Source organism: Anopheles gambiae, chromosome 2 (assembly GCF_943734735.2).
Source record: "Anopheles gambiae chromosome 2, idAnoGambNW_F1_1, whole genome shotgun sequence".
In the NCBI taxonomy this organism is placed as follows: Eukaryota; Metazoa; Arthropoda; class Insecta; order Diptera; family Culicidae; genus Anopheles; species Anopheles gambiae.
The window spans coordinates 82,687,277-82,702,276 of record NC_064601.1 but is presented as its reverse complement, the minus strand read 5'-3'; the positions used below and the strand labels follow the sequence as shown (position 1 = coordinate 82,702,276).

General features: G+C 50.5%; 6 protein-coding genes across 6 annotated transcripts; 2 read left to right on the top strand and 4 right to left on the bottom strand.

Moving 5' to 3' along the window:
* Positions 1-542: 542 nt before the first annotated feature.
* On the bottom strand, positions 543-3,509 carry LOC1270386 (protein cereblon). Its single transcript, XM_309090.5, has 5 exons — positions 2,803-3,509; positions 2,391-2,722; positions 1,940-2,303; positions 1,644-1,862; positions 543-1,564 (listed from the first exon to the last, which is right to left on the bottom strand). The coding sequence occupies exons 1-5, from the start codon at positions 3,190-3,192 to the stop codon at positions 1,328-1,330; spliced, it is 1,542 nt and encodes a 513-aa protein (XP_309090.5). The 5' UTR covers positions 3,193-3,509; the 3' UTR covers positions 543-1,327.
* Positions 3,510-3,730: 221 nt separating this feature from the next.
* Positions 3,731-5,326, top strand: LOC1270385 (dnaJ homolog subfamily C member 8). The gene is made up of 3 exons (XM_309089.5): positions 3,731-3,959; positions 4,054-4,374; positions 4,440-5,326. The coding sequence occupies exons 1-3, from the start codon at positions 3,906-3,908 to the stop codon at positions 4,884-4,886; spliced, it is 822 nt and encodes a 273-aa protein (XP_309089.4). The 5' UTR covers positions 3,731-3,905; the 3' UTR covers positions 4,887-5,326.
* Positions 5,327-5,406: 80 nt separating this feature from the next.
* Positions 5,407-7,945, bottom strand: LOC1270388 (S-phase kinase-associated protein 2). Its single transcript, XM_309088.4, has 4 exons — positions 6,644-7,945; positions 5,953-6,582; positions 5,720-5,879; positions 5,407-5,652 (listed from the first exon to the last, which is right to left on the bottom strand). The coding sequence occupies exons 1-4, from the start codon at positions 6,843-6,845 to the stop codon at positions 5,466-5,468; spliced, it is 1,179 nt and encodes a 392-aa protein (XP_309088.4). The 5' UTR covers positions 6,846-7,945; the 3' UTR covers positions 5,407-5,465.
* Positions 7,946-8,042: 97 nt separating this feature from the next.
* On the bottom strand, positions 8,043-9,595 carry LOC3289936 (uncharacterized). The gene has a single exon (XM_560309.4). The coding sequence runs from the start codon at positions 9,540-9,542 to the stop codon at positions 8,319-8,321; it is 1,224 nt and encodes a 407-aa protein (XP_560309.4). The 5' UTR covers positions 9,543-9,595; the 3' UTR covers positions 8,043-8,318.
* Positions 9,596-9,835: 240 nt separating this feature from the next.
* LOC1270387 (evolutionarily conserved signaling intermediate in Toll pathway, mitochondrial) lies at positions 9,836-13,394 on the top strand. The gene is made up of 2 exons (XM_309087.5): positions 9,836-10,730; positions 10,792-13,394. Exons 1-2 carry the CDS (start codon positions 9,836-9,838, stop codon positions 11,088-11,090), a joined length of 1,194 nt encoding a protein of 397 aa, XP_309087.5. The 3' UTR covers positions 11,091-13,394.
* Positions 11,250-13,366, bottom strand: LOC1270389 (GTP-binding protein 2). The gene is made up of 2 exons (XM_061646386.1): positions 11,786-13,366; positions 11,250-11,695 (listed from the first exon to the last, which is right to left on the bottom strand). The coding sequence occupies exons 1-2, from the start codon at positions 13,364-13,366 to the stop codon at positions 11,393-11,395; spliced, it is 1,884 nt and encodes a 627-aa protein (XP_061502370.1). The 3' UTR covers positions 11,250-11,392.
* Positions 13,395-15,000: the final 1,606 nt, after the last annotated feature.

Sequence of the window (15,000 nt, the reverse complement as noted above, 5' to 3'; positions counted from 1 at the left end):
AAGATTCTGCATCAAATAGGTAGTAAATCTGGATTGATTAACAGTGGGAGGTTTCTGAGATTTACTCCTCGGAGTCACGTATAGCCCTTATCTAGTGATAGCGCATGGTTATAATCATTATTCTTATGGTGCGAACTTGCAATTCATACCTATTCGAATTGATCGCCGTACACGTGGTTCATGCTATTGCTTTTCGCGCCAACTTTAAAATGGCGCCAACTTCTTATGGCTTTGACTTCCATCCCGTTATAAGGGGAAGCATGTTATTTTTTAAAATGTGCAATGATACTAAAGGACTCTCAAAAACTGTCACGTTTTATCAAGGATCCAACACATGCTAGCTATTCATGGTCCTATCCAGTGGCGGATTGACGCGAACTGAAGCCCTACGCAGTCACTGGATAAAGGTGCCGCATCAATCTGTGGTCGAATACTTGAGAATTCAGGCTGAATCTGCAGCTTGCGAGCATGGAGTGGGCTAATGACCTCGGGTGAAAATATACAAGCTACCCAATCTTAAAAAATAACAGAATATATGTTAATTTCATTTGATTTAATACCGTTTATTCACAACTTTGCGTCCAATGTAATGAAACAAAACATTTTAACTAGAACTTAATGCAATACGGCCAAACATTTCTCAATACATACTTGCAAACAAAACAGTGAAAATTACAATGCACGTTAAAGTTGTATAACATTTTATGTGGATAGATATGGAAACATAAATCTCATCTTTGATGTCCAGGCCAGCTTAACATGTAGATTTCCATTTACTTCTCGGCAGGTGAGAATAGAGCATTGTTTGAACAGATCGATACACACAGACTCTACCCAAATGGGGATGTTTGGGGATGTATTCTACTCATCTCAAAACTCTTTTGATTTACTCCCAATACTACGGACTTGGACTTTGTTAGGCCTGGTGCTAAGGGTCTGTGTTAGTTTTCGCTCCCTAAATCGATAGTTGAAGGAACATGAAAGAACATGCTCGTTGATTTAGTCCCTACGATCTAAGTGAACACGGTAAATGATTTGATTACAAAATTACCTTTCCTCTCAATCACGCACCCCTCTTACTGAATCGACAACAAATCCGCCATAGAAGAAAACAAAAACCTTCAGGATCATTTGACAGCAAAGAAGGGCACCAACCAACCAACCGGCATGCTTGGGATTGCAAGTCGCGCGATGTTTAGTAGCAAAACATATAAACAATTTACATGTAAAAATATAGCTAGCTCGGCAAAAATTCCACTCACTCATGCTCATTCACGGTCTACTACTTCGCTAAAGGGTACACACAAGCTTAGAGCGACCCAGAGAGTCAGTACATCTCCTCGTCCGTGCTGGAGTCAAACTCGGACAGCTCCTCGTAGTCGAGCTGCTCCTCGTTCGACGCTGTCCTAGCGGTGAGATCAAACTCACCCTCAGTCTTCTTCAGATCACCGTGCGACTTTACCGTAATGTTCGTCCCGGACAGGCCGTAGAAACTTTTGGGCAGAACGTTTTTCTTCTCCGCCACAAACTTCCAGCCCAGATGCTGCCGACAGTTAGCACAGACCTTGTAGGGAACAAAAAAGGAGGAGTAATGTTATGTTATGCCAGCCTTTCTGCCGCATGTCCACCTATAATGTACTTACAATAATTTGCCACGAGTAGCCCGGAAACCAGCTAAAGTTCGTGGACGGCCGTTCGACGGGCAGGGTGGAGTTTTCCTTCGTCTTGTGCACGGTGAGCGTGTCGTGTACGTAGCCGGCCGGATTGCAGTAGCTCGTCTGGACGCCCTGCTTCGACATGGCGAACATATCATCATAGTTGGCGATTTCACTTTCGCATCGCTTGCAGATGAAATACCACATCTGTGTAGCAAAAGGAGGGAAAGAATGATCATCGTAGGGCAGTTTTTGCGTGGGGTTATTATCCGCCCAACACTTACATGATCGAGCGCTTTGTTGATGATCAGCATTCGACGCAGCACGGAATCGGTGCAAAATATCATCTTCCGGTACTCCTCCGTCAGGGGAATATTTCGGGCGAGCCAAAACGACAGCTTGACCTTGTCCGTCTGCACGCTGGTAATGTTGAGCGAGGACAGGAACCGCTCCACCTTGGCCATCACCTCCTTGGTGTCGTACTGGTCGTACACGAACTGCGGCCACACCGTCGTCTGTGTTAGCAGCCGCTTAAAGGTCGACAATCGATCCTTTCGACTGCTGTGCGCGTACCGGACCATGGCATTCGAGCAGGTGCTTATCAACGGATCGGGAAGCACAATTTCGGGAAGTATTTTCACGTCAGCCCTGCGAAAGGAAAAGCAGAAAGAAAAATTCTCTCTCAGCTAATGTACACTACTAACGATCACATATCGACCTGTCACACACACGTACCGTCGCTCCTGGGACTGACGTACGATGTAGAACCGTTGCTGGGCAACCGTTTTCATGAGCGCCGACAGCCCTTCCGCCCCACGCTCGTACACCTGACACGTGACGCCGTACACACGTCCACCGTCGCGGTACTGGTTTTGAAAGACCAGCCCAAACTTCAGCCCATCGGAGGAGTCGTTCGAGCGGCCACTGTAGAGCGTGGAGTCGTTCAGCATGAGCGGCACAATCTCGCCCGGATACACGATCGAATGATGGCTGTAGATGGGGAGACGGTAGGTTTTGCCCGGTTCCAGATAATCCACCCCCTCGACTCGCTCCATCTTGCCAAGGTACTGTTACCATAAAAAAAGAAAGAAAATCGTGAAATTCAACAGCATATGGACGCACTCTCCGCCCTTCCCTGCTCTCTTACCGCATGCTCGGTAGGAAGTTCTGTGTTGTAGATTTCGGTCGCTGCCGACTCGCGCTCCCGGATGTAGTCTTCGAAAAGTCGCGCTGCCTCATCCTCTGGCAGCTCCTCGGCATTGAGTCCGTGCTGCTGCTGCTGCTGGGAGGGTGAGTGATGGGCGGAAAAATCATCCCGATCGACCCTGCCGTCCACCTCATTGTTGTTGTCCTCCATCGCGTCGAAGCTGCTGTTGCTGCTGCTGCTACTGCTGCGGCCACTTTCGTCCGTATCAATCGTTCGCTGCGTGATGCGCATTAGACGGTTTCTTCGGCTGGCTATGTCCCGTTCATTGCTGCCACTGGGGATCGGAGCACTGTCACCACTCTGCTGCGGATTGGGCGAATCGCTCTCCATTCCTCTTGCATCCGGGGCCACCCCAAAAAACGGGATACGGAAACACTGTTCTCTGTTGGTAGGGAACACTATCGCAGTGCCTTAGGTTTGTGACGGGGAAACACCAAAACAACTCTGAATGAGAGAATAAAGGAAGGAATGTTGCCCCCCTTCCAAGCTGGTGTTATGGTGATGCACTTTTTTTTCTTCCGTGTCGAACACTTCTTTTCTGACGATGGCCAATGTTTGCGCTGTTGCACCAATAAAAAAAAAACACAATACACCAACACACAGGCATTCGAACTGACAGCGAACCACACGCTCTCCGTCGGCCATCATAAGCGACAGTTAAAGCAAGACATTTTTTGAAAACAAAATGGTTATTTTTGAAAAAGCCCAAATTTTATCATTTTTAAATTATTGTAAAATTAAAAATTTTCATAATTCATATTTTAACTTCCTCAAAAACGTCGCAAACATGATTTTTGCAATAAAAACACTTGTCGCATATAACACTGTCAGGCGATGGGCGAGTTTTGACACATGGTCCATGTGTCAAGTGATGTTTGTCAGAGCGCGGCCTAAGCAAAACAGAGCAGAAAAAATCAACACCAAGCTGCGACTAGTCAAAACACACCGAACGCGAAATAAACAAAAAGCCCTTCTTTTAATCCGAAGAAAAGGGAACGAATCCGGCGTCTTGTGTGTCGATCGCAGCTGCATCCGTCGGAAAGATGGCACAGGGAGGCGGACATGAGGAGCAAACGTTTAACGAATTTTACACCGAGGTAAGTCCTGACGCCGACCAGTGTTGTGTGTTGGTTGCACTCCCAAGTGCCGCTACTAAGGTGCCGTGTGCCCGTGCTTTTTCCAACCCGACAGGTGAAGGAGATCGAGAAGCGCGACTCGGTGCTCACGTCCAAACAGCAGATCGACCGGTTGCTGCGCCCGGGTGCGACCTACTTCAACCTCAACCCGTTCGAGGTGCTACAACTCGACTGCGACACACCGCTGGAGCAGATCAAGAAAAAATACCGCAGCCTGTCGATACTGGTGCATCCGGACAAGAACCCGGACAATCTGGACCGCGCCCAGCAGGCGTTCGAGATCATCAGCAAAGCGTACAAAACGCTCGAGAACGAGGCGACCCGCAAAAAGTGTCTCGAGGTGTACGAGGAGGCAAAGGACCGCACGGACATGATGGTAAGGCGGAGAGGAAAGGGCAAGACAGGCCCCCGACCAATAACGCTCCCATTTGTTGCTTCCAGATTGCCGAAAAGAAGAAAAAGCTGAAGAAGGAGGGCAAGTACGACGGCGTGCCGGAGGACGAACCGGCAAAATACAAACACGCCATCTACGTGATGGTGATGAAGCTGTTCGCGGACATTGAGCGGCGCCGGCAGCAGCTGGAGGTGCGCGATATGGAGGAGCGCAAGCGCAAACGGGAGGCCGAGATCGAGGAGGAGGAGCAGCGCGACCTGCAGAAGGAGTGGCAGAAGAACTTTGAGGAGTCGCGCCAGAACCGGGTCAACAGCTGGCACACGTTCCAGGCCGGCTCGTCCTCGGCGTCCTCGTCGGCGTCGTCGTCGTCTGCAGCTGCCGCGGCCGCCGCCGCCTCCTCCTCCTCCGCGGCAACGACCGTGAAGAGCAAAAAATCGAAAAAAGCCAAGTACACCTCGTTTAACCCACCGAAAATCAAGCCCGAGACGCGATAGAGGCCGCCACCGCCGTGTTCCGAACCGTTCCAGCTGCTGAAGTAGAATGTCGTGGAATTTAGTTTTAATACTGCCTTCCTCACCGGATCATCCCCCCCTCCCCCTCTGCCACACCTTCACTATTGCATGTCGCGTGTAGGTCCTCCGTTCTGTGGTTGAGCTTTTGATCACGATTCCCTCAACTATTCTTCTCGGTGGTAGTAAACGTCTTTTACTGAAATGTGAGCAATAGTTTTTCTTTTTAAATATCATTGTGAAGATAGACAGGAGAACCTAGCAAGGACTTTTTTTTGGTAACCCCCTGCCACTAATTAGGTTACGCGAAACGCCGATCGGGTAGAGTGGTAGAACTAAGCGATGCAGAATACTTTTGCCCATGAAAACAGATAGGATTTTTTGTGACAGAATAAACCGTACGTATGTATCTTGACCTAAAAAAACAGTGCGCCAACCGTCCGTGAATATTCCGATGTAACAAATTAGTCTGTTATACGCATTTTACAGGCGAAGATTCCGTAGATTTCATCAACACATGGCGCACGCTTTTATTTGTCACACTACACTTCCTTAACCAAGAGTTCAATCGCGCGTCCGTAGACCCCAGATCGAGGTTCGTTTCGTACCGACCGTGGGCCGCGCAACGGAGCTGTGATAGTACTTGTTAATGCCAATGTCGACCAGCGAGTTCTTCAGTGTAGCAATCGCTTGGTCGGATACGAGCCCAAACAGGTCTAAAAATCGGAGCGTTTTTAGTTCGGTCAAGTTCCTGCAAACAAAAACGATACAAAATTCAGTTGAAGCGAGCAGAAAGGTAAAATGGTAGCCTTACTTACAAGTATGCGGTGACGGGAATGTTGTAGCACCGCGACAACGACAAGTATTCAATCTTTCGAGCCTTGCAGAGTGTTTTTATAACAACCTCCGTCAACGGCGTACAGTCCGACAGATCGAGCGCGACCAGCTTTGTACAGCGTTTGATCAGGACAGCCACTTCTGAAAGACGCAGCACACACACATACAATTAGAATCCTATTGCCGATTCTGTTCCCTTTTCCAGCCTACTTACTCTCATCGGTGAGGGTGGATCGGCAGCCCGACAAGTTCAGGTGCACTATTTGCGGCGTTAGGTTCCGCACCAACTCCTGGACGGCTTCGGCACTTAGGCTAGTCCAGCTCACGTTCAAGCTGTGCAGTCTCGTCAAGGCTTTCGCCATCAGTCGCATCCCCGTCGCATCGATGCCCGAGCACATGGTGAGATTCAGTGCCTCTAGCTTTCGGTTTTCGGCTATTTCCGCACAGATGCGCCCATCCAGCGGCACGTTCTCGAGGCTCAGCTTGACTAGCGCCCGGCAGTTCGCGAGCAGAGCGCCCAGCACGGCCACGCTGACGGTGCACATGCTGAGATCCAAATACTGTACCTTAATGCAGGCCGGAAACTCCAGATAGTTCGAGTCCGGCGTGGGATTAACGATGGATGTTTGGGCCAGCCGTAGCACGATGACGCCGCGGCTCAGCACTTCCACCAGCCCGTCGAACTGGAGCGTTCGATTGCTGAGATCCAACCGGTACCAGAGCGTTTCGTCCTTCGACACCCGGTTGAAGCGCCGGTTCACCTGGCCGCAGCTCAGGAGCGTCTTTTTGGGCAGCCATTTCAGGATGTGCAGCAGCACCTCGTCCGAGAGGAGGCTGAAAAGATCTAGAAACATGGAAGGTCGAGTGAGTGGGGCTTTCGCTGCACGATCCCGTCCGGTACGTACCTTCCTCACCGTACGTTGCCTTCCGCTGGTTCTTCCGGTACATGAAGAATGCTTCCTCGCTGCCATGAGGTGCGTATTTGAGCTGCTCTTCCGACAGTGGATCGTGGTGCGGCGGTGGTACGTTGCTTTTACACTGTCGCTGATTAACATTGTTGGAAACGTTAGTTAACGGCAGTCTGCCCTTGTTCGACGGTGGATCCATGATGCTCAGGGCCCAAAAGCCGTGTCCGGTGGTGTACAATCCGAGCCCAAGCACGACACACAAATGGTTCAAACGCACTGCACCGCGGGCGGAAACTGCTCCATGTACAACTGCTGAGACGGTTTAATTTATTGTTCTTCTTCCTGAAACGCTCATACTAGGGGTAGAAAAACGTACGAAGGAAATCGCGCTCTGTTTACGCTATTCTGCCGCGCTTTGTGACGTTTCGCAGAACAGACGAACCACAAGGATGTTACAGTCAAGGTGTGCTTTTGAGGGGGGGATTGCAACGAGCGATGCACACGGTCTATACACAATTCAACGGAATTCCGTTTCCGTATTTTCGCTATTTTATCATTTTAATTATCTACAATTTTATGTTTTCGTCATCTGGGAAGCAGTGTATTAGTTGATGGCAAAAATCTCGAGGTAGTAAAGGGGTTCTGCTATCTAGGGACGGTCGGGTCGCTACTTCGGACAACGACATCAGCAACGAAATCCGGAGACGCATTGTCCAGGGGAATTGTTCATACTATGAGCTTCACTGACTGCTGAGAACGAGAAGATGAGAAAAGTGAGATATATCGCACATTGATTCGCCCGGTAGTCCTCTATGGACAAGAGTTTTGGACCATCCAAGTGAAAGATGCATATGCTTTGGGCGTGTTTGAGCGACGCATCCTCCGGACCATCTTTGGCGGTGTGTTCGAGCATGGAGTGTGGAGGAGAAGGATGAACCACGAGTATGCTGAGCTGTACGGCGAACCGAACATCCTGTGGCAAAGATACGATGGCAGCGGCATGTCATGAGGATGCCGGACTCATGCTCCACCAAGAAGGTGTTCGACAGCGATCCCCAGTTCGGCATAAGGCGCAGGGGAGCACAGCGAACTCGATAGCTGGATCAGGTTAAGCGAGACCTGTCAGAGATCGGGTGTCTACATGGATGCGAGGCTGCAGCCAGAGACCGAGCATCCTTGAGAATGATTGTTGACCGGACCATGTCAGGACGATGTGCTCTATCGTGAGCAGGCCAAGAGAGAGAGAGAGAGAGAGATGAGATATTTTCGTATTTTCCAAATAAATTTGAGGATGTATTAAGGGATGCTGAATGCTTTCATTAAATTAGATTCTAGAAAAATGACGATATACTGATAATTTGTTGTGTGTTTCTGAGATTAAACTATGTTTTGGCGATTTTATTTATTTAAGGAAAAATCTTTTATTTAAAAAATAGGCAACCTCTACAATCTGCTCCATCTTTGGCACAACTCCCAGTCGTAATTAAACTCAGATTACACTAACTCCAGTCTATTCTATTCTCCATACAATCGATACTAATCAAGTCCATTTGAGTGAACTAACTTTCTGCAGGAGACTTTGACAGGATTTGGATCTCAACACCACAATTTAGAGTCAACTCCTCCTATCACAGGATTGATTTGTTGGGGCGATTGTATATCGAAATGTCTCTCATACGCTCTTCCCGTACGAAACTACCATTGGTTTGTCTTTCAGTATGTATCCATTGACCGTGCCCAACGCTTTGTCGATGCAGTTTTTAAACTTCTCATTTAACGGTTCACCCTCGGTTGCATCCTCCACCGGAACGAAGGTAACGAACGCCTGTCCCTTCATTCGCCCCGTCTTCATTAGCTTTATCTCCATACTCTTGAGAAGATTCGCGTTGAAAAATATGCCAAACAACTCTTCCAGCTCCTGCTCCGTCACCTGTTTCGAGAGATTTTTTATGTACAGCTTGGTGGTTGGATCCCCCCGACTGTAGTTTTGGAACACGTTCAGCGTGCTTCGCTGCTCCTCCGGAATTCGATTGCGTAAAATATCGTCTATAGAAGGAAGAGGGGATGCTTCTTCTACTTGAGGTACTATGTCCGTGGGTTGTTGCTCTGGAGGCACATCGTCGCTCATACTCCCAACCGCTGGTGGTGCTAGCGAAGATCCAGAAATGTGTATTTCCAGCTTTGTCTTTTTCAACGCAGGTCGCTGGACTGATTGTGACTCCCGAGAAGATGCTTCATAGTTAACCACTTTCATTGTACGCATCGCTTGGCTGTAAGCTGAGTTTGGTTTGCCAGGCTCGTGCATCTCTGAATCCGATTCCAGCTCCGATTCCTCGTCCGACACAGTTGCTTGCGATTGTTGTTCTTCTGCGGCGGGTGTAGTGGCGATCGTGTCCTGTCGGCGCTCAAACGGAGGTTGCAGATTCATTTTGTTCATCAAATGCAGCGTCTGGTAGTAGAATGCCGTATTGCCTGCTAGCTCTCGTGCGATGTTTTGCAGTACTTCGGGTGAACATTTGGGATACCGGTAGGCAAGATGTGGCGGTGGAAAGCCTTCATATCCCAGCGTAAAGCATTTCTCCGCCACGGTGACGAGAGATTTGCTCTTGGTCACCTTGTCCGCTGGTAGTGACGATTGCAGCTCAGCCAAACTCGACTCTTCGCCCTGATTCGTATACTCCACCTTCAGCCGGTGTGTTTTGATGAGCAGCTGATGGAGGCGCGAAATCACCAGCCGGGCCTCCGATTCGTTGTCCACACACACGATAGCGCCGTCCGTGTTTCTTCTCTTGATTAAGCGTGTCGTTTCCAGCCCAAACAGGTGCAAAAACTCACGCACGTCGACACTGGAGAATATTGGTGGGAAGTTGAAAATCTTTAGCGAAATCGGCGACATAATTATCGCGTATTTCGGAAACAATCCGGCAGGAAAAAGACGCTTCAGTGAGGCCTGAACAACAACAAAAAACAAACATAAACAAGACAGCCTGCCGCCGGCTGCAAACACCAACACCAGCACAGGAACGCGAGCAGCTGATTGTCAAGCGGTAGAGCACAGCACTGCGCACTGTATTTACCTTGACTTTGTTGTGACAGGCGCAATAATGTTATGCCAAATTCACGCAATACGATTTTGCGGCAAAGTTTGTATCGCTGTTGGGTGCAGTAAAGTTTAGAAAAAGCTGCACAATGCTGTTAACGCGACCTCTACGATGGTCGGCGAGTGTAATGCAGCTGCCGATGGCAAGATTCAGCACCACGCTTCGACAGTGTTCCACCAAACGGAACGAGGAAACGGCCGACGGCAAGCCGGAGGACGGTGGTGGCAAGCAGGGCAGCCTGATCGTGCGGACCAATCTGTTTGAGTCGGCCGCCAAAAAGGACAAGCAGACGTACATCGAGATGGTGAAGATATTCGAGAAGCGCAGCGTGCATCGCCGCAACCACGTGGAGTTCATTTACGCCGCCCTGCGCCACATGGAGGAGTTCGGCGTGAACAAGGACATTGCCGTGTACAAGGCGCTGATCGACGTGATGCCGAAGGGCAAGTTCATACCGACCAACATCTTTCAGGCCGAGTTTATGCACTACCCGCGGCAGCAGCAGTGCATCATCGATCTGCTCGAGCAGATGGAGGATAACGGGGTGATGCCGGACTACGAGATGGAGGCGATGCTGGTGAACGTGTTCGGCAAGAAGGGCCACCCGGTGCGCAAGTACTGGCGCATGATGTACTGGATGCCAAAGTTTAAAAATCTCTCCCCGTGGCTGCTGCCCAACCCGGTGCCGGACGATGCGCTCGAGCTGGCCCGGTTAGCCGTGGAGCGCATGTGTTCGATCGATCCGCGCAGCAAGATTCAGGTGTTCGATACGCAGGAGGTGGAAAGTGCGATTGACCACACGTGGGTCGTGAGTGGGCAGAGCGGGGAGCAGTCGGAATTGCTCGCGGCGCACGATAGGCAGGAACCGGTCTACATAGAGGGCCCGTTTGTGATATGGCTGCGGAACCGGTCCATCAACTATTACGTGCTAAAGAGCGCCCCGAAACCGCTACCACCGATCGAGGAGACGGATGATCCGGACGGTAAGGCAATCGTTGAAATGAAAATTTCTGCTTCTTACTCTTTCTCCCTCTGCCCTTACAGACGTCAGTAACCTTCACAACCCGTACGTTGGGTTGGATTTGCGCTTCCGCAAACGGCCGGGGTCCGGATCGGCCGTCAGCACTCGCAGGCGTTCGGTGCACGAGCAGGAGGATGGCATCATCTACGCCATCTGCTGTACGGGAAGCTCGACAAAGGATTCGCTGCTGTCCTGGATACGGTTGCTAGAGAAGGAGAGCGGCAACGGTGCCCTGTCGTCGCTGGCTGTGCTGTTCAAATTTACCTCCCCCACCAGTGAAGTGATGGTTAGCGGAGCGGAAACTAGCACAGTGCAACAGTAGCTGTATATAAACAAATTGTTGCTATAAATAGAGTCAGTCAAGAACCCGTTCAAACACACACACACAAACACTCCTGGGAGAAAAGATTCCTTGCGGATGACATAACGGTGGTTGGAAGCGGCGCAAAAACAATTTTTGGCAATTTTAACGCGCCCACTGTTTGTTTTTAAATCACAGAAATTTTATTTCCAATTCAATCGTCACACTTCAATTAAATTCATACGTCAGGGTTTTATACAGTTCATGTCAAGCGCGTAACACTTGCGCGTTACTTGTGCCGCGGGCGTTGCTTGCAAACAGCCCTAGCCGGTGGTGGTGGTGGTGGTTTGGTTGTGTTGCGTTTGCGCCAGCGGGAATACCTGCGTCACCTTGCCGATGCCTTTGCTGGTGCCCTCGCGCAGCAGTATCCGCATGCCCGGCCGCACGTACTCCGGATGCCGCACGAACCGGAACAGCACCGAGGCGGACTGATTTGTACCGATGCCGGTGTCGCCGGCCCCCATAATGCCCTCGATGATGGCCGTCTGCCGGATGCTACCGATGTGTACGGTAGTCTGAAATCCTTTAAAGATGCGCGTCGCATGGAACAGTACGGACACTTGTGCCTAAAAAGTCGTCCATGGGGGGAACAGAATAGCGTGTTTTTAGGAAATTGTTGAAAGGTGTAAAACCCAAAAAAGACTCCCCCCCCCTACCTGAAAGAAGAAGCACCCGCAGGCTACCTCATCGCTTTCGTAGTCCGGCAGTATGACCATGCCGCTGCGCAGCACGGGCATCGGCTCGATCGCGTTGAACGACAGCGAAGCGCTCTGTCCCGCCCGCACCACCCGGCAGGGCGCCTTGTTCCGGTGGATCGTCTGCACGGTGACGGAAAAGAACGAGCCGTCCTGCAGCGGGCCCACCTTCACCTGGCTGTTCTCGGTGAGGACGCCCTTGCAGAGCAGCCCGCCGGCGACCGTGCCCACCTCGGCCACTCGGAAGATTTCATCGATCTGAAACTCGATCGGCTGCTGCTCGAGCCGCTCCTTCTCCGCGTTGCTGATGCCCGGCGACAGCACGTACAGGTACTGGATGAGCAGGTCCAGCCCGGCGCCGGTCACGTTCGACACGCAGAAGATCGGCACGATCTGCTCCACGCTCTGGTGCGCGTTCGCGTTCAGCACGTCGTCCTGGTTGCTGATTAAGTACGGTACCTTCCGGTAGCCGATCGAGGTGAGCAGATTCTTCAGCTCGAACAGGATCGGGTCGGGCGGGGCGAGATCGATCTTCGTCACGATGATCGAGAACGAGATGTCGAGCGCGTGTATGATCGCCAGATGCTCGCGCGTCATGTTGCTAATGTTGCCGGCCGCTATCACGATCAGCGCGTGCTGCGGACAGTAGCCGGACAGGGCCTGCACGGTGGTCTTCAGGTAGCGCCGGTGCCCCGCCAGATCCATGAACGTGACGAGCTTGGTCGACCGGTCGCTAATCTCCTCGGCGGTCATCATCTCGTTGTACTTGTAGTTGATCACGCTGCCCTCCGCATCGAAGCCGAGCATTTCGTGCGATATGCAGGACGTGCGGCCGGTCTGTATTTCGTGCATGTGGCGGAACATGTTGAGCCGCGCCAGCCCGCGCCCATTGTCGAACTCGCCCTGGGTCAGCACGCCGAGCAGGGTGGACTTGCCCGCGTCGGCACCGCCCAGCACGGCCACCCGCACCTCGATGTTGTGCTGGTCGTCGGGTATTTTGCGCACCAGCACCTCCACCACGCTCCGCTGGTCGGCCAGGCTCTTCCGCCGCAGGATGCTGGTCGACGCGTCCAGCTTGCGGGCCATCTGGTTGAGCGTCTGCAGCGAAACGGTCATGTCGGCGTCGTTCAGCCCCTGCAGGAAGCCCGAATCGGACACGCCGATCTCGTAGATCGCCTCGCCGTTGCCCTCGCGCAACCGCCACTTCATCTGCGTGACCAGGTGCTCGAACCGCTGCTTCGACGGGTTGATTAGCTTCAGTTTGTACTCGATGTTGCCGACCTGCGGCTCGGGCGGCAGAAAGCCACGGTTAAAGTCGAAGCCTTTCTGCTGCAGCAGCTCGTAGCTGCTGCCGTCGCGGTGATGGTGGTGGCCACGCTGCAGCAGCTGGCCGATGGAATCGATCCGCTCGTTACTGCCGCTGCCGCCGCCTCCGCCGTCGTCGTCGTTGCTGTTGCCATTGCGAAGGTCGGAGTCGCTGCCCGAGCTGGATGAGCCCGACGGCGGGGACGGACCGAAAAGGTCGAAGAAGCTAGATTCCATCGGAGAGCTGGTGCTGAGGTCACCCGCCTGTTCCGCGCCAAGTACATACACCGCACCCGTTCCGTGAGAGTAAAAGAGAGAATGGATTTCTGTTAGTTTTCGTTGTGTGGGTGAGTGCAAAAGGGTAGTTGGCGCAAAAAGAAAAATGGAACAACCCCAACAGTGGCATACATAAATAAAAAAGTTATTTCTACTGAGATACAAAAAACACACACACAACTCTCATTCGACCTTCAAGAGAAAAACCCTCCGAACACACGAGCCCCTTTCCCTTTATGTCCTTTCGCGCCTGCAATGCATTGAACCACTTTGCATCAGCATTGGAATCGATTTCATCACACTATTATTTATCAACACATTCACTTTTGTTGCAATCTAAAGCCTCTCCCCCCGCCCGAAGCCCGTGTGTGAGTGTTTCTTTCTTGATCTCCCCCGCCCCAACGCGCCCAACACATCATCATCATCATCATCGTCAGCAGCCAGCAGCAACAGCAGCGTCTAAGCTCGTTCGCTCGGCCGATGCAACAAAGCGGGCGTTATTTCACAACACACAGCGTTTGCGGTAAGACCACGGGGAACCGCGCAACCAAGAAGACACGAAAACGTACCAAAATAGAAAATTTTCTTTGTTGATAAACACACAGCCACACACCAAAGGGGCGAAATTAAAACATCAACATAAACACTTTAAACCGATCCTACCGACCGAGGAGTCAATGCACCTTTCGAATTTTGTTCCTCCTGCTCTGTGGACACTTTGCGGAGCCTTCTGGGAGGCAAAATGACCCGTACCCGACCAATTCGGGTATTGAATTCAGCTTACCCTATTTTGTTTGCGCTCCCTCCACACGTATACGATATTTTTATACTTGAGACTTCTTTTGTTTCACTGTGTGTGGTTAAGGAGTCGTATCGGTACGGTCACGTACACCACCATACGCAACCGTACGCAATCGGGCTGTCAACGTTCGGGGAAAAGCGTCAGCTTCGGCTAATGCGGCCCGGTGAAAAAATGGCACCAAATGGATTTGAATATTCAAACGGTACACGTGGCCTGATGGAGAGGGTCGTTGTTTATTTGAAGATGCAATCTTTTCAACGCAGTTATTAAGAAGGAAAACATTTTTAGATTGAAATTTAATGGAAAAATAATTAAAAATGTAATCGCTTTTATTGTTAATCTTCCACTAGCTCACACATGAACACATGAATACTTTTTCTTCGTAATATACAAATGTGGGTTGTAGAATATTAAATCAGTTAAGAGTTCATTTATGAAGATTTGATTGGAATTTATTTCAGAATAGGCTATCTATATTGTCTGCAGATAGAACGTCAGTCGTCGGATAGAACGACGATAGAATTACATTACATTTTGAGAGATACATTTTGAAACATCGCATTGAATTATTACGCACAACAAAAAAATGTATGTACGTCTTTTGATATTCTGCTTGGTAAATCATGGACATTACATAATTGTGTAGCACTATAAAGAATCGACAGTGGAACAGTCTGATGCTCGTTACTGCCGCTGCTCCTATTATGTGTTAATTCTTGGTAAACGTTACTCTAGAAGACATAGTGTATCATTTGTGTGGATTCAGTATTGATACATATTTCAATCTAGCGCG

What these genes read in the sequence shown, in the direction of transcription:
- LOC1270387 (XM_309087.5), top strand. Translation starts at nt 9,836, where the DNA reads ATGCTGTTAACGCGACCTCTACGATGGTCGGCGAGTGTAATGCAGCTG. An exon ending in GGAGACGGATGATCCGGACG is followed by an intron (nt 10,731 to 10,791) that starts GTAAGGCAATCG and finishes CTGCCCTTACAG; the next exon opens with ACGTCAGTAACCTTCACAAC.
- LOC1270385 (XM_309089.5), top strand. Translation starts at nt 3,906, where the DNA reads ATGGCACAGGGAGGCGGACATGAGGAGCAAACGTTTAACGAATTTTAC. An exon ending in TTAACGAATTTTACACCGAG is followed by an intron (nt 3,960 to 4,053) that starts GTAAGTCCTGAC and finishes CCAACCCGACAG; the next exon opens with GTGAAGGAGATCGAGAAGCG. An exon ending in AGGACCGCACGGACATGATG is followed by an intron (nt 4,375 to 4,439) that starts GTAAGGCGGAGA and finishes TGTTGCTTCCAG; the next exon opens with ATTGCCGAAAAGAAGAAAAA.
- LOC1270388 (XM_309088.4), bottom strand. Translation starts at nt 6,845, where the DNA reads ATGGATCCACCGTCGAACAAGGGCAGACTGCCGTTAACTAACGTTTCC. An exon ending in ATCCACCCTCACCGATGAGA is followed by an intron (nt 5,880 to 5,952) that starts GTAAGTAGGCTG and finishes TGCGTCTTTCAG; the next exon opens with AAGTGGCTGTCCTGATCAAA. An exon ending in ATTCCCGTCACCGCATACTT is followed by an intron (nt 5,653 to 5,719) that starts GTAAGTAAGGCT and finishes TTTTGTTTGCAG; the next exon opens with GAACTTGACCGAACTAAAAA.
- LOC1270389 (XM_061646386.1), bottom strand. Translation starts at nt 13,366, where the DNA reads ATGGAATCTAGCTTCTTCGACCTTTTCGGTCCGTCCCCGCCGTCGGGC. An exon ending in GCGGGTGCTTCTTCTTTCAG is followed by an intron (nt 11,696 to 11,785) that starts GTAGGGGGGGGG and finishes ACGACTTTTTAG; the next exon opens with GCACAAGTGTCCGTACTGTT.
- LOC3289936 (XM_560309.4), bottom strand. Translation starts at nt 9,542, where the DNA reads ATGTCGCCGATTTCGCTAAAGATTTTCAACTTCCCACCAATATTCTCC.
- LOC1270386 (XM_309090.5), bottom strand. Translation starts at nt 3,192, where the DNA reads ATGGAGAGCGATTCGCCCAATCCGCAGCAGAGTGGTGACAGTGCTCCG. An exon ending in AACTTCCTACCGAGCATGCG is followed by an intron (nt 2,723 to 2,802) that starts GTAAGAGAGCAG and finishes TTATGGTAACAG; the next exon opens with TACCTTGGCAAGATGGAGCG. An exon ending in CGTCAGTCCCAGGAGCGACG is followed by an intron (nt 2,304 to 2,390) that starts GTACGTGTGTGT and finishes TTCCTTTCGCAG; the next exon opens with GGCTGACGTGAAAATACTTC.